At 40.6% G+C, this 17,387-nt stretch overlaps 1 protein-coding gene across 1 annotated transcript in view; it reads left to right on the top strand.

Moving 5' to 3' along the window:
- Positions 1-17,062, top strand: part of PWP1 (PWP1 homolog, endonuclein) — a 44,470-nt gene extending 27,408 nt beyond the window's left edge. Inside the window, exons 9-15 of the mRNA XM_003405314.4 lie at positions 7,283-7,379; positions 8,082-8,143; positions 9,614-9,725; positions 12,519-12,609; positions 12,708-12,829; positions 14,201-14,306; positions 15,249-17,062. Coding sequence (XP_003405362.1) covers positions 7,283-7,379; positions 8,082-8,143; positions 9,614-9,725; positions 12,519-12,609; positions 12,708-12,829; positions 14,201-14,306; positions 15,249-15,358 — 700 coding nt within the window. The 3' untranslated portion in view covers positions 15,359-17,062. The remainder of the gene's footprint in view (positions 1-7,282; positions 7,380-8,081; positions 8,144-9,613; positions 9,726-12,518; positions 12,610-12,707; positions 12,830-14,200; positions 14,307-15,248) is intronic.
- Positions 17,063-17,387: the final 325 nt, after the last annotated feature.

The raw sequence follows: 17,387 nt of genomic DNA, 5'->3' as shown, positions 1-17,387 counted from the left end.
AATAAGAAACGAGAAGGGCCACATCACAACAGACCCAACTGAAATTAAAAGAATCATATCAGATTATTACGAAAAATTGTACTCTAACAAATTTGCAAACTTAGAAGAAATGGATGAATTCCTGGAAAAACACTACCCACCTAAACTAACACAATCCGAAGTAGAACAACTAAATAGACCCATAACAAAAAAAGAGATTGAAACGGTAATCAAAAAACTCCCAATACAAAAAAAGCCCTGGCCCAGATGGCTATACTGCAGAGTTCTACCAAACTTTCAGAGAAGAGTTAACACCACTACTACTAAAGGTATTTCAAAGCATAGAAAATGATGGAATACTACCCAACTCATTCTATGAAGCCACCATCTCCCTGATATCAAAACCAGGTAAAGACATCACAAAAAAAGAAAATTACAGACCTATATCCCTCATGAACATAGATGCAAAAATCCTCAACAAAATTCTAGCCAATAGAATTCCACAACATATCAAAAAAATAATCCACCACAACCAAGTGGGATTTATACCAGGTATGCAAGGCTGGTTTAATATTAGAAAAACCATTAATGTAATCCACCATATAAATAAAACAAAAGACAAAAACCACATGATCTTATCAATTGATGCAGAAAAGGCATTTGACAAAGTCCAACACCCGTTTATGATAAAAACTCTCACCAAAATAGGAATTGAAGGAAAATTCCTCAACATAATAAAGGGCATCTATACAAAGCCAACAGCCAATATCACTCTAAATGGAGAGAACCTGAAAGCATTTCCCTGGAGAACGGGAACCAGACAAGGATGCCCTTTATCACCGCTCTTATTCAACATTGTGTTGGAAGTCTTAGCCAGAGCAATTAGGCTAGACGAAGAAATAAAGGGCATCCGGATTGGCAAGGAGGAAGTAAAATTATCTCTTTTTGCAGATGACATGATCTTATACATGGAAAACCCTGAGGAATCCTCCAGAAAACTACTGAAACTAATAGAAGAGTTTGGCAGAGTCTCAGGTTATAAGATAACATACAAAAATCACTTGGATTCCTCTACACCAACAAAAAGAACATCGAAGAGGAAATAACCAAATCAATACCATTCACAGTAGCCCCCAAGAAGATAAAATACTTAGGAATAAATCTTACCAAAGATGTAAAAGACCTATACAAAGAAAACTACAAAGCACTACTACAAGAAATTCAAAAGGACATACTTAAGTGGAAAAACATACCTTGCTCATGGATAGGAAGACTTAACATAGTAAAAACGTCTATGCTACCAAAAGCCATCTATACATACGATGCACTTCCGATCCAAATTCCAATGTCATTTTTTAATGTGATAGAGAAACAAATCACCAGCTTCATATGGAAGGGAAAGAAGCCTCGGATAAGCAAAGCATTACTGAAAAAGAAGAAGAAAGTGGGAGGCCTCATTCTACCTGATTTCAGAACTTATTATACCGCCACAGTACTCAAAACAGCCTGGTACTGGTACAACAACAGACACATAGACCAGTGGAACAGAATTGAGAACCCAGATATAAATCCATCCACATATGAGCATCTGATATTTGACAAAGGCCCAGTGTCAGTTAATTGGGGAAAAGATAGTCTTTTTAACAAATGGTGCTGGCATAACTGGATATCCATTTGCAAAAAAATGAAACAGGACCCATACCTCACACCATGCACAAAAACTAACTCCAAGTGGATCAAAGATCTAAACATAAAGACTAAAAGACTAAAACGATAAAGATCATGGAAGAAAAAATAGGGACAACCTTAGGAGCCCTAATACAAGGCATAAACAGAATACAAAACATCACCAAAAATGACGAAGAGAAACCCGATAACTGGGAGCTCCTAAAAATCAAACACCTATGCTCATCTAAAGACTTCACCAAAAGAGTAAAAAGACCACCTACAGACTGGGAAAGAATTTTCAGCTATGACATCTCCGACCAGCACCTGATCTCTAAAACCTATATGATTCTGTCAAAAGTCAACCACAAAAAGACAAACAACCCAGTCAAGAAGTGGGCAAAGGATATGAGCACACACTTCACTAAAGAAGATATTCAGGCAGCTAACAGATACATGAGAAAATGCTCTCGATCATTAGCCATTAGAGAAATGCAAATTAAAACTACGATGAGATTCCGTCTCACTCCAACAAGGCTGGCATTAATCCAAAAAACACAAAATAATAAATGTTGGAGAGGCTGCGGAGAGATTGGAACTCTTGTACACTGCTGGTGGGAATGTAAAATGGTACAACCACTTTGGAAATCCATCTGGCGTTATCTTAAACATTTAGAAATAGAGCTACCATACAACCTGGAAATCCCACTCCTCAGAATGTACCCTAGAGAAATAAGAGCCTTCACACAAACAGATATATGTACACCCGTGTTTATTGCAGCTCTGTTTACAATAGCAAAAAGCTGGAAGCAACCAAGGTGTCCATCAACGGATGAATGGTTAAATTGTGGTATATTCACGCAATGGAATACTACGCATCGATAAAGAACAGTGACGAATCTCTGAAACATTTCATAACATGGAGGAACCTGGAAGGCATTATGCTGAGCGAAATTAGTCAGAGGCAAAAGGACAAATATTGTATAAGACCACTATTATAAGATCTTGAGAAATAGTATAAACTGAGAAGAACACATACTTTTGTGGTTACGGGGGGGGGGAGGGAGGGAGGGTGGGAGAGGGTTTTTTACTGATTAACTAGTAGATAGGAACTGCTTTAGGTGAAGGGAAGGACAATACTCAATACATGGAAGGTCAGCTCAACTGGACTGGACCAAAAGCAAAGAAGCTTCCGGGATAAACTGAATGCTTCAAAGGTCAGCGGAGCAAGGACAGGGGTTTGGGGACCATGGTTTAAGGGGACTTCTAAGTCAATTGGCAAAATAATTCTATTATGAAAATATTTTGCATCCCACTTTGAAATGTGGCGTCTGGGGTCTTAAATGCTAACAAGCGGCCATCTGAGATGCATCAATTGGTCTCAACCCACCTGGATCAAAGGAGAATGAAGAACACCAAGGTCACACGAAAAGTAAGAGCCCAAGAGACAGAAAGGGCCACATGAACCAGAGACTTACATCATCCTGAGACCAGAAGAACTAGTTGGTGCCCAGCCACAATCAATGACTGCCCTGACAGGGAGCACAACAGAGAACCCCTGAGGGAGCAGGAGATCAGTGGGATGCAGACCCCAAATTCTCACAAAAAGACCATACTTAATGGTCTGACTGAGACTAGAGGAATCCCGGCGGTCATGGTCCCCAAACCTTCTGTTGGCCCAGGACAGGAACCATTCCCGAAGACAACTCATCAGACATGAAAGGGACTGGACAGTGGGTAGGAGAGAGATGCTGATGAAGAGTGAGCTAATTATATCAGGTGGACACTTGAGACCATGTTAGCATCTCCTGTCTGGAGTGGGGATGGAAGGATAGAGAGGGTTGGAAGTTGGCAAAATTGTCACGAAAGGAGAGACTGGAAGGGCTGACTCATTAGGGGGAGAGCAAGTGGGAGTACGGAGTAAGGTGTATATAAACTTATATGTGACAGACTGACTTGATTTGTAAACGTTCACTTGAAGCTCAATAGAAGTTAATTAAAAAAAAAAATCACAGATGGAATACAATATATCAAGCGAACAACAACCAAAAAAGAGCAGGAATAGCAATACTAGCCTTAGATAAAAGAGACTTTAAAACAAAGTCCACGATAAAAGACAAGGAAGGACATGATGTAATGATTAAAGAGACAATGTACCATGAGGACGTAACCATAATATCTGTGTATCCAGGGCTTCAAAACACATAAACTCTTACAGCACTGAAGAGAGAAATTTGACAGTTCCACAATAATAGTAGGAGACTCAACACACCACTCTCGGTAAAGGACAGAACATGTAGAAAGAAACTCAGCAAAGATGCAGACAGTCTAAAGGCCACAATCAACCAACTTGACCTCATAGACATACATAGAACACTCCACCCAACAGCTGCAAAGTACATATTCTTTTCCAACACACATGCAATTTTGTCCAGAATAGACCACGTCCTAGGCCACAAAGCAACCCTCAACAAAATCCAAAACATTGAGATAATTACAAAGCATCTTCTCTGATCTCAGTGCCATAAAAGTAGAAATTAATAACAAGGAAATAAAATCAAATACATAGAAATTGAATAACACTTTGCTTAAAAACCACTGGGTAACAGAAGAAATCAAAGATGGAATAAAAAATTTCCTAGAATCAAAAAAGAATAAAAACACATAATACCAAAACCTCTGGGACACAGCAAAGAGTGCCCAGAGGTCAGTTTATAGCAATAGACACATCAAAAAAGGAGAAAAGGACTCATGTCACGAAACGATAGGTGTATAAATTTTTGTGTGAGAAATTAATTTGAGCTGTAAACTTTTCACCTGAAGCACAATAAATAATAAGAGGAAAGAGACAAAATCGTTCTTTTACATGGGGATATTCAGTCAACCCTGAAACATTTGTTGAAAAGACTATTCTTTTCCCCATTGAACACTGAATTGTTTTCGAACCCTTGGTGAAAATCAGCTGATCATAAATGTGAGTATTTATTTCTGGGCTTCCAGCTCTGTTCCACTGATCCGTGTCTATCCTTAATGACAGTACCACACTGTTGTGATTACCGTAGCTTTGTAGTAAGTTTTTTTTTTTTTTTTTATAATAACTTTTATTAAGCTTCAAGTGAACATTTACAAATCCAATCAGTCTGTCACATATAAGTTTACATACATCTCACTCCCTACTCCCACTTACTCTCCCCGTCTTGAGTCAGCCCTTTCAGTCTCTCCTTTCTTGACAATTTTGCCGGCTTCCCTCTCTCTCTATCCTCCCATCCCCCCTCCAGACAAGAGTTGCCAACACAATCTCAAGTGTCCACCTGATATAATTAGCTCACTCTTCATCAGCATCTCTCTCCCACCCGCTGACCAGTCCCTTTCATTTCTGATGAGTTGTCTTCGGGGATGGTTCCTGTCCTGTGTCAACTGAAGGTCTGGGGAGCATGGCCGCCGGGATTCCTCCAGTCTCAGTCAGACCATTAAGTTTGGTCTTCTTATGAGAATTTGGGGTCTGCATCCCACTGATCTCCTGCTCCCTCAGGGGTCCTCTGCTGAGCTCCCTGTCAGGGCAGTCATCAATTATGGCCGGGCACCAACTAGTTCTTCTGGTCTCAGGATGATGTAGGTCTCTGGTTCATGCGGCCCTTTCTGTCTCTTGGGCTCTTAGTTGTCATGTGGGCTTGGTGTTCTTCATTTTTCTTTGCTCCAGGTGGGTTGAGACCAATTGCTGCATCTTAGATGGCTGCTTGTTAGCATTTAAGACCCCAGACGCCACATTTCAAAGTGGGATGCAGAATGATTTCATAATAGAATTATTTTGCCAATTGACTTAGAAGTCCCCGCAAACCATGCTCCCCAGACCCCCGCGCTTGCTCCGCTGACCTTTGAAGCATTCATTTTATCCCGGAAACTTCTTTGCTTTTGGTCCAGTCCAATTGAGCTGACCTTCCATGTATTGAGTGTTGTCTTTCCCTTCACCTAAAGCAGTTCTTATCTACTGATTAATCAATAAAAAAACCCTCTCCCACCCTCCCTCCCTCCCCCCCTCGTAACCACAAAAGTATGTGTTCTTCTCAGGTTTACTGTTTCTCAAGATCTTATAATAGTGGTCTTATACAATATTTGTCCTTTTGCCTCTGACTAATTTCGCTCAGCATAATGCCTTCCAGGTTCCTCCATGTTATGAAATGTTTCAGAGATTCGTCACTGTTCTTTATCGATGCGTAGTATTCCATTGTGTGAATATACCACAATTTATTTAACCATTCATCCGTTGATGGACACCTTGGTTGCTTCCAACTTTTTGCTATTGTAAACAGAGCTGCAATAAACATGGGTGTGCATATATCTGTTTGTATGAAGGCTCTTGTATCTCTAGGGTATATTCCTAGGAGTGGGATTTCTGGGTTGTATGGTAGTTCTATTTCTAACTGTTTAAGATAACGCCAGATAGATTTCCAAAGTGGTTGTACCATTTTACATTCCCACCAGCAGTGTATGAGAGTTCCAATCTCTCCGCAGCCTCTCCAACATTTATTATTTTGTGTTTTTTGGATTAATGCCAGCCTTGCTGGTGTGAGATGGAATCTCATCGTAGTTTTAATTTGCATTTCTCTAATGGCTAATGATCGAGAGCATTTTCTCATGTATCTGTTGGCTGCCTGAATATCTTCTTTAGAGAAATGTGTGTTCATATCCTTTGCCCACTTCTTGATTGGGTTGTTTGTCTTTTTGTGGTTGAGTTTTGACAGAATCATGTAGATTTTAGAGATCAGGCGCTGGTCGGAGATGTCATAGCTGAAAATTCTTTCCCAATCTGTAGGTGGTCTTTTTACTCTTTTGGTGAAGTCTTTAGATGAGCATAGGTGTTTGATTTTTAGGAGCTCCCAGTTATCGGGTTTCTCTTCATCATTTTTGGTAATGTTTTGTATTCTGTTTATGCCTTGTATTAGGGCTCCTAGGGTTGTCCCAATTTTTTCTTCCATGATCTTTATCGTTTTAGTCTTTATGTTTAGGTCTTTGATCCACTTGGAGTTAGTTTTTGTGCATGGTGTGAGGTATGGGTCCTGTTTCATTTTTTTGCAAATGGATATCCAGTTATGCCAGCACCATTTGTTAAAAAGGCTGTCTTTTCCCCAGTTAATTGACACTGGTCCTTTGTCAAATATCAGCTGCTCATACGTGGATGGATCTATGTCTGGGTTCTCAATTCTGTTCCATTGGTCTATGTGTAGTAAGTTTTGAAATTGGGAAATTGTGAGTTCTCCAACTTCGCTCTTCTCTTTCAAGATTATTGTGGCCATTCTGGGTTCCTTGCTTTTCCATGTGAATTTTAGGACCAGCTTATCAACAGGGATTGGTTGAATCTGTAGATCAATTTGTAAATCAGTCTTTAAATGGCAGTATCTCCATCTTAACAATGTTAAGTCTTTCCATCCACGAACATAGGATATATCTCTATTTATTTAGAATTTCTTTAACTATTTTCAAAAATATTTTATAGTTTTTAGGATGCAGGTCTTGCATTTTTGTAAAATTTATTTCTAAGTATTTTATTCTGTTTGATGCTGTTGTAAATGGAATTAATTTCTTACATTTAATGCTCTCGATTTTTAAAAGGTTACCTGACGTTTCTTCCCTTTCTCAGAAATGTGCTGGCAAGTGCATCTGCCGACCACACTGTAATTCTATGGGATATGTCCTTGGGGAAACCAGCAGCTAGCCTCGCTGTACATACAGACAAGGTATGGTCCGTTTGTGGACAGAGGGAACTCTAAAAGGTCTGGGACAGATAACTGGCTAAAAATAGTCCCAAACATGGCTTTTTCTGGTTTACAGAGTGCTTTCACATGTTATCTTATTGAATCTTCACACTTCTTCATGTATGATAGGTATAATACCCATCTTAGAGAAGCAGAAATGGGTGCAGGGAGGCAAAGTGACTAGGAACTTCAGTGCCCTGTAACATGTTTACAGAGGTTCCAAAAAAGGGACAGTGCTGTCTGTCACCAAACAAGGTGGAAGAGTTCAGCAGATTCCATAACTGCAGAATTCCTCGGGGATCTAACGTGCAGGTGCACAGATGGGCCTCCGGGAGCACGTGGGGTGGCCCGGTGTATTATGACCACCCCCCTGACCTCTTAACCCCAGCACTTCCTGTTTTCTTCTGAATATCTTTGAACACTTAAGGGACATAAGTATTCTGCCAAACCCAGTTCAGGAAATGCTATATGAGGGAAATGTCTTTTATGTATCAGCTTTTATTTGGGAGTAGGGTTTGTCTTTTTGATTATGCAGTACTGACATTTATGTTTCTTTAAATAGTACTGAATGTCAAAGGGAAAGGTTGTGGGAACGCTGCCACATTGGTGCTAGCCAGACTTCAGGTAATGTTACCAAAGCCAGACAGACACGCATATCTGCTCATTTGTGTTTCCTCCCTTTAGGTCCAGACTCTGCAGTTTCATCCATTTGAAGCACAGACCCTGATTTCTGGATCATACGATAAGTAATAAAGCACCTCAGAGATCATTGCTGCTCTGTTTTCACCAGGGCTTCGAACCTGTCCGCTCTACTTCGTGACTGTTGAGAATTCACATTTCTAACAAGTTCCCAGACGATGCTAATACTGCTGATTTGGGACCAATTCTGAGAACCACTAGTAGAGGGGTGGCTCTCAAATTTTATTATACATAAAAATCACCTCAGGATCTTGTTAAAATGTAGATTCTGAATCAGTGTATGTCGGGGTGGAAATGCAAATTCTCAGCAGGGGTTCAAACCGGAACAAACCAGTTCAGATCCCTGGTTTTTACCCCCTTGAACTAATTCAGAGATTATCGCTTGATGCTGAGACCGGATAGATTACTGAGGTGCGCCTACATTAGTAGTACTTGTTTTCCCATTTCAGTTCTGCTTTCAGTCTGCAAGGGCATGAGATTCTGTCATAATAATTATAGGAATTAGCAGCTACTTTTTTTAGAGGGTGTCTGACTTAGCTATTCCTGTGAAACTAACCACCTCAAAATTCAATGTTTACAATAATAAACATTTCTTAGGCTTCTTTGAGGTTCTGCTAATGTAGGCTGGATTCAGCTGGTGGCTCTGCTAATCTTGGTTTATCTAGCCTGAGCCAGGGAGACTTGGCTTCTCTCGTGTTTCTCCTCCTCCTGGGAGTGGTGGACTGACCCACACATGCTCTCCTCATAGCAAGGTCGGAACACAAGCAGAAAGTCCAAGGCCTCTTGAGGCCAAGGCTGAGAATTAGTACGCTTCTGCCTAGTTCTCTTGGACAAAACAGGTCACGTGGGTGGAATAATGTACCCTATTTGATGTGAGGAGTAAAGGGAAGGAGTCCCAAGTCACCTGACACAGCCTCCCATACAGGGAGAGGTGAAGAATGGGGACCGCTGTGGCCGTCAGCCCTGGGGCTTACCAGCATGCATGTGCTCCTGTTTACAGATTGGGGTTAAGTTGGGAAGGAGAGCTAGTAGAAGCAGAAACCACTTCACAGTCTTTATTTTGATTCCCTATTCTTTCGAAGACTCATGTTTATAGTTTTTTGTTGTGATTCATTAGAAAATTTCAAAAGTGTGTCCCTCAGTTCTCCCAACACACAAGAACCTGGTTGTGGAGGGTAAGAGTGACTAAGATAGGAGGTACCTACCTGGCTCCGAACACCACCTGGGAAGAGGAAATTAGAAATTGTCCTGGACTTTTGTGAATAGAGGATTCAACCTGGAGAAGGTCAAAGCTCCTTGTGACATCCAGAGCCACCAGTGCCTTCAACAGACAGGTCCAGAGTCCACCAATTTGTGAAACTCAATTCACTTTTTCTACTTTATTTTAGAAGCTTAAGACAAATGTTATAAATAATTAAATCTTGACTTCACAATATTATTTTAGTTTCATTTGAATAAACTAAAACATACAGGAGAATTGGGCTCTTGAACCTGTAACTTTGCCTCACTCTGTCCAGGTCAGTGGCTTTGTATGACTGCCGAAGTCCCAGTGAAAGCCATCGAATGTGGCGATTCAGTGGCCAGATTGAGAGAGTGACTTGGAATCACTTTTCGCCCTGTCACTTTTTGGTAAGTATGCATGTTACTGTTTTGCCTTTCCAGGTCACTAACAACCTGCTTTCTTTAATTCCATTGTAGAGACGCTGTGAAAAGCTTTTTCAGTATTAACTGTGTAAAATATTTGGGGTTCAAGGTTAAAAATAATACATAAGGTTTCTCTAACAAAAGAATAGTAGATCATCCACCAGAAAATAATAAATCATCGATCAAAATAGTGAACATGTCAACAAGGATTTTGCTCATTTCCAATCATTCTGTCATGTACCACATTTTATTTTACTTATTGCTTTTGATAATTTTATTACAGTGTTTTTTTTTTTTTTAACTATTAAGCACGCTTTGCTTTTTTATGGTTAAATCAGTCCAACAAGATTATTCTCGCTTTTTCAATGGTGCTGTAGCGATGAAAATGCTAGCCTACTTAATTGGCAGCACTGCCTCGCAGATGGGAGAAAGTCTTTCTATAAATGCCGTAATGTTTGTGGTAAGACAGTTTTTCCATGTAGCGTCCCAGAGATTCCACTGACATTTCAATTCATGGAAAAATAAAATCCCAACTTTCATCCAGAAGAAAAGAGTAGTTACAGAGATTGTAATACGTCCATATTATTTCCTAAGTTTTTTGAAGTGAATATGTATTGCTTTGTAAAGGAAAGTTTTTGTTTTTTTAAAGTGGCTTTCTTTAAAGAAGTGGACAGGTTTCTGAAGTAATGATTCTGAGAACATGTGAGCTCAGCTATCTGCACCCGTAGTAGAGAAGCCTGCTGTTCTCAGCCAGGCCGCCTTAAGCCAGATTCCATCTTAAAAGTACCAGGCAGGAAAGGCATTATGCTGAGCAAAATTAGTCAGAGGCAAAAGGACAAATATTTTATAAGACCACTATTATAAGATCTTGAGAAATAGTATAAACTGAGAAGAACACATACTTTTGTGGTTACGAGGGAGGGTGGGAGAGGGTTATTTACTGATTAGTTAGTAGATAAGAACTACTTTAGATGAAGGGAAGGACAATACTCAATACACGGAAGGTCAGCTCAACTGGACTGGACCAAAAGCAAAGAAGTTTCCGGGATAAACTGAATGCTTCAAAGGTCAGCGGAGCAAGGGCGGGGGTTTGGGACTATGGCTTAAGGGGACTTCTGAGTCAATTGGCAAAATAATTCTATTATGAAAACATTCTGCATCCCACTTTGAAATGTGGCGTCTGGGGTCTTAAATGCTAACAAGCGGCCATCTAAGTTGCATCAATTGGTCTCAACCCACCTGGATCAAAGGAGAATGAAGAACACCAAGGCCACACGATAACTATGAGCCCAAGAGACAGGAAGGGCCACATGAACCAGAGACTTACATCATCCTGAGACCAGAAGAACTAGATGGTGCCCGGCCACAATCAATGACTGCCCTGACAGGGAGCACAACAGAGAACCCCTGAGGGAGCAGGAGATCAGTGGGATGCAGACCCCAAATTCTCACAAAAAGACCATACTTAATGGTCTGACTGAGACTAGAGGAATCCCGGCGGTCATGGTCCCCAAACCTTCTGTTGGCCCAGGACAGGAACCATTCCCGAAGACAACTCATCAGACATGGAAGGGACTGGACAATGGGTAGGAGAGAGATGATGATGAAGAGTGAGCTACTTGTATCAGGTGGACACTTGAGACTGTGTTGGCATCTCCTGTCTGGAGAGGAAATGGGAGGGTAGAGGGGGTTAGAAACTGGCAAAATTGTCACAAAAGGAGAGACTGGAAGAGCTGACTCATTAGGGGGAGAGTAAGTGGGAGAAGGGAGTAAGGTGTATATAAGCTTATATGTGACAGACTGACTTGATTTGTAAACGTTCACTTAAAGCTCAATAAAAATTATTATAAAAATAAAAGTACCAGGCATGAATTTCCAGTCTGTTGGAATGTTGTACTTTGGATCTCAACAGTCAGACACGCATCTCCTGAGGTTATTTGCTGATAAATTGTCATTGACACTAAAATCACAAATATTTAGGGAAATGGGAAGTGATCAAGATGAAATTGTTCACCTCCTTCCCTCCAGTCTCAGGATGAGACCTCCCTCCTCTTCTGTTTTTGGTCTCCTCCCCAGCCTGACCTTCAAGACTGCTGCGCTCCATTGATTGTCCTGTCTTTCTGCCTTTCTCCTGAATGGGTTCTCGCCCTCAGCCTGGGTACAGGCTGGACTCTCTTTTTCCATCCTTGACTCTTTGTCTCTTTCTTCCTTCATTTCCTCTCGCTTGGTTGAAAATGTAAGAGCCAGCTGTGATCTGCCTTTTGCTCTTCATCTGAGTGAATCTCTCTGCCACAACATTGACAATGTCGATCCTTTCTTTTTTCAGAAGCTCTGTTTCCTCGGCTTCCCTGGCATTCTCCTTTATTCCCTCCTCCCTCTCTGACTCTTACTTCTCTGGGCTCCTCCTCAGCCTGTGCTCTAACTAGCCGTGCTCGCCAGGCCTCTGTCCTCACCCACTCTTTGAATCCTACACTCCCAGGGCTTATCCCCTCCGCTCGCGTGGACGTAACTGCGACCTCGGTGCTTCTGCATCCCGAACCCCACCCATACCACTCAGTATAGGCTTCACCCTCCCCTCCAACTGCCTGATGGACTTACCAGCAGAATAGTCCAAGTCAGCATATTCAAAAGTAGATTCTTTATGTCCACGTTAATTTTTAATAAACTCCACAGGCTAGTCAGATACATAGCCAGTTTGCACTGTGCTTTAGATGATCTACCCAGTGTTAAATTTTTTCGTCATGTAACATGATCTCATCCATCTTTTTCTCTTTCCAGGCCAGTACAGATGACGGCTTTGTATATAATTTGGATGCACGTTCAGATAAGCCAATTTTTACACTCAATGCACACAATGATGAGATCTCTGGTGAGCAGGAATGTATTTCTTTGTTTCTGTTACCTCGTGATAAAGCAGATCTATATTTCAAAATGGTAGCCTCTAAACTAATCTTATCATCCTTACAGGTCTTGATCTAAGCAGTCAGATCAAGGGCTGTCTTGTGACTGCTTCTGCAGACAAGTATGTGAAGATTTGGGACATATTAGGGGATAGGCCAAGTCTAGTTCACTCTAGGGACATGAAAATGGTAAGAATTTGCCTGAGGCTATGTGTTTCCTATTTATTCTCTTTCTGACCTGTATTGCCTGTCTTTCTCTAGGAGTCATTGCATTAAAGAATCTGAATTTGTTGGGGAAGTTTATTTTGAGCTTGGTCAAATTAGCTAGAAGTTTTATGTCTGGTTTTGTGACTCGGACAGTCTCGGGGGGAATCAACGGCTACCTGGTTCCTTTTACAGCTAACGTGATTAACAGTTGCTTGGTGTTAAGGGCAAGAACATAATAAGCCCAAGAAGAATGGGAGAGGGTCTTCTAGGCCACAAATATGGTGGCCATTTTTCTTGACCCTAAAATTAGGACTGTCCCAGGAAATCTTGAACCTTTAGGGTGCCATAACTATTGAGGTCAATTTATCTCTCTCTGTACATAACTAGTGCTGACTCCATTAAAACTGAGTACTATATAGTAGCAAAACAATTGGAAATAACCTGAATTCATTCAGTAAATATTTATTGAGCACCTACTGTGTGACAGGCACTAGTTGAACACTAGAGGATTAGTTATGTAAATTAGATTACAAACCAAGTAGAACACTGCAGCTGTTAAGAATTATATTTATGGAAAGACAGGTTATAGAAACCATTTTTATAGAACTATCATATGCCTGTTTTTTATATGTGAAAATCTAGAAGATTGTATCCCAAAACAAATATTGGTTAGTTATGTTTAAGTAATTTTTATGTTTTTTTATTGTTCATGTTTCCTATAATTATTTCCTAAGGAGCCCTGGTGGCGCTGTGGTTATGCATTCAACTGCTACCAAAAGTTTGGCAGTTTGAACCCACCCAGCAGCTGCAAGGGAGAAAGACCTGGCGATCTGCTTCCATAAAGATTATACCCTAAAAAACCCTGTGGGGCAGTTCTACTCTGTCACATGGGTTGCTGTGAGTCGGAATTGACTCTACAGCACCCAACAACAAAATATGGATTATCTAGTGTTAAAATTGTAGAAAAAAAAACTAAAAGTTAAAAAAATTACTTAATAGTGACCTCTGGTATGACCATCATTGTTAGAGAGGGGAACTAAATCTTCTAGGACTATGTTGCAGATCCAGCTATTAGGAAATTCTAATGGGATGATAATGAAGATGAGAGACCCAAGTAGTCGTACATCCTCACAGAATGGCCATCATGCTAAACTTGTTCTGCTTCATATTGTAGAAACATCCCTTCTGACTCAGCTGTGAGCTAGCTTGGCGGTGGGCTTGAAAAGAGATACTGTTGAGTTGGTTTAGAGTAAACATTCAAACTATAGGTTTTTACACACAAGAGTAGGGATCTAGACATTAAGGCTCTCAGGAAAAATTGAAATCACTGACTTTATGCTCTTTTTCACCCAGGGTGTTCTCTTTTGTTCCTCATGTTGCCCTGATTTGCCATTTGTTTATGCCTTTGGAGGTCAGAAAGAAGGGCTTCGGGTCTGGGACATAAGTACAGTCTCCTCAGGTAAGACTCCTTAGTTTCCCACTTTTCCTGAGTGAGCTTTGTAAGGGCAACCACAGAGCGTGTGACTCAACTCCAGTAGGTAGGTGCAGAGGTAGGCAGTGCCTGTCCTGTAACGTAATCCATTTAGGAAATAGCATCAGGCGTAATTTGGAAATTTTCATGTTCATAAGTGAATTTGTCTTCAGACTTAAATAGTTCATTTTTTAAAAATATCTATTTATAGTGGAGTTTAAATCTTAAAATCAAAAGATTTTTATGGGAATGTTGGAAGGAAATACAGCATGGTCTGGAAAGAACAATCCTCCCCTTCCCAGTTACCAGTGTGAATAAATCTGTCTTTTCTCAACTACTTTCTGACAAATCCCGGTTTCCTGAAGGGGCCACTCCTCCTTTCCTGCAAACTTGCCTGCTGCTTATTTATTACTTTGAGGTAGTCTGGTGTGGCCTTTAAATCCGGAGGATGTATCCCCGCTCTCTGATTCCTGAATCCTCTCTCCTGTGTGGAAGAAGGATCCTGAGATTTCTCTCTGATTTGTATACATCCGAAAGGTCCTAAATCCAAAAAGTTCTGTGGTGGTCCTGATACAGAGAAAGGTGAGAGAAAATGGGAAACAGGTAGAACAAGGGAAGGACAGTCAGTGATATAGGGGATGGAACGTCTGTTATCAAAGAGGATTAGACAGATCCAGGACAAGGCAAAGAGTAAAGTACCAAAAAAAAAAAAAGTAGACTGTTTTAAAACATGGTTAACTTCATTCAGAACATTAACTTGGACTTCTGAGTTGGTTACTTATTTTCCCGTTTAAAAGCTGCTTATATATTTTCATAAACAAAATTTCTACCCCAGGGTAGAGAATCTCATTTTATATTTTGTTGTCTTTTTATACTACAGACTTTTAATTTCCTGATCTTAAGTTTCTTAACTATTTATTCGTATTTTAGTAAATGAAGCATTTGGAAGACGAGAGAGGCTTGTTCTCGGCAATGCAAGAAGCTCGTCTATTAGCGGCCCTTTTGGGAGCAGGAGCTCAGACATACCAATGGAGTCTTAATGAAGATAATACAATTTCCTGTTTTGTGTACCTTAACTCAGAGTTTTTAAAAAGCTGGCCCCGAAATTTTCCATGTTTAGCCACCACTATACAGAGTGACCATGAAACAAAATCCATTTCCTACTAGCCTCAGCAAGGACCATGGCAGCCGAACAGATCGAGCCGGTCTTTGTGTTTGCCTTTAAAACCTGTGCTATGTAGAGCTCCTGTTGCATTGGAAATGGATAATAAAAAGGTTTTTAAACAATAATCCCTTAAATATGCCATCTGTCACAGGTAGTCTAGGTTTGTAAAATAGATAGTAATTTATAGAAGTTGAAAAGGAGAAAATTCTCAGAGTTTGGTGATAAAAGTGATATGCCTTTCTTTTCTCTGCATGATATTGAGTGTTATCAAAGAGAAGCGGCAAACTGCCCATTCCTTCATCACAAGGACTGAATGCCTCTTCTGCGCCTAGTGCTTAGATAGGTGCCTGTTCAGTGTGACTAAGAAAAGTCTCTGCTCTTGGCCTAACGAGGGAAGTCCCAAGTATAGATTAAATCTTCGTATTAAATGTGAATTTTAGCAGGCATATTAGTTTATAAGAGCAAACCCCAGCTTTATCGAGTGGAAGAGCTATCAATTCGTGAACCATTATATGTCCCTAGACTTCAGTCACTTTGGTGTGAGTGCTGGAATGTCATCCCAGAGCAGACAGTGGCATAAAGCTGCAGCAGCTTGGAGTCCCCAGAGTTTCTCTCTCTGGAAAGAACAGATTGAAGGGTAGAGTAGCTATTTGTTCATTTGTTTTTGATTTGGCTTTTAATTAGATATCAAAACAAGTCCAAATCACTAAAACTTAATGACAGCTAGAGGGAGAATTCTGATAGATAGTAACTGAGTGTAGTTAATTTTCTCTCAAATTTAATGCTGTTGAAAATAGCTCTAAAAATGCATCTTTTCTGGCCTTCCAGTTCTGAGGACTCAGTTATGTATAAAAAGTAAAGAACTTTCACTGTTTTAATGTAGATACGTGGATCTGTCTAAACATATGTAAAATAAACAAGAATTCATATTTAGTACATACCAAAACTTAAAAATGGTAAAATAGGATCAACACTTCTATTGCCAGCTTACAAGTACTAGGTCCACTGAGTGCTGAGCGGAGGGATCGGTTCAGAGCCAAGAGCACAGGCCTCCGAAGCTACTGGCTAGAGTGGATCTGGCACCGGGACCAGAGGAGTGCTGGCTTGGGCTTGCAGTTACTGCTGAAACCCAGCACAAGCAGTGGGGTCCCCTCTGCTTCCTACCATATGAATGTCCTGTTCTTACGTGTGGACAGATCTGAGCCCGAGTATTTGTGGCCTAGAGGGAATGCCTGTCTGGCGTGGAGAGTGGAGGAACATGATGCAGCATTACTTTCCTCACTGACAGTTACTGATAGGTATGTCCACTAGGTAGGTAGCACTTGGAAATGCTGTGGGTCATCATGTCTGCTGGAGCAAAAAACATAACTTTTTAAAAAGTCTTCCCAGGCGTGAGTAAGCTTCAGCCAGTTATATCCTGGTATTCAAATCCACTGAGGCCAACTGTTTTATAACGCAGAATGTCAGCTTATATGGGGTGGGTTAGGGAGTATTATAAAGTTGTAACATTACCTCAGTATTTCAGGACAACTCCAACTACATGTACTGAAGTTCTTTTCAATAAAAGTGATGTGTTAAATGCTGCTTTTTTCTGATCTTTTCAAGACAATAAACCAATAGAGTAGGAAGAAAAATACTATCAGAACAGACATGCAGATTTGAGTTAAAAAATACTCATACCTCCCTTTCTAGCTTGTATATTAGCCTGTACTCCTCTGCCAGTGAAAACAAAATGCACGCACCATCTATTTGAAGTCATCGGAGAGCTTCCTTGGCAGCTTGGGCAAAGGTTGTGGAAGAAAGAAGGCACCGAGAAGTGACTCTTAACACTCTGCTGGTTTTCCTCTCAGGCAGCTGCCGATTCTTAAGCTGTGCAAGGTGAGAAACTGAAAGAACAGCTGAAG

Source organism: Loxodonta africana, chromosome 4 (genome assembly GCF_030014295.1).
Source record: "Loxodonta africana isolate mLoxAfr1 chromosome 4, mLoxAfr1.hap2, whole genome shotgun sequence".
NCBI lineage: Eukaryota > Metazoa > Chordata > Mammalia > Proboscidea > Elephantidae > Loxodonta > Loxodonta africana.
This window is presented reverse-complemented; position numbering and strand designations above follow the sequence as displayed.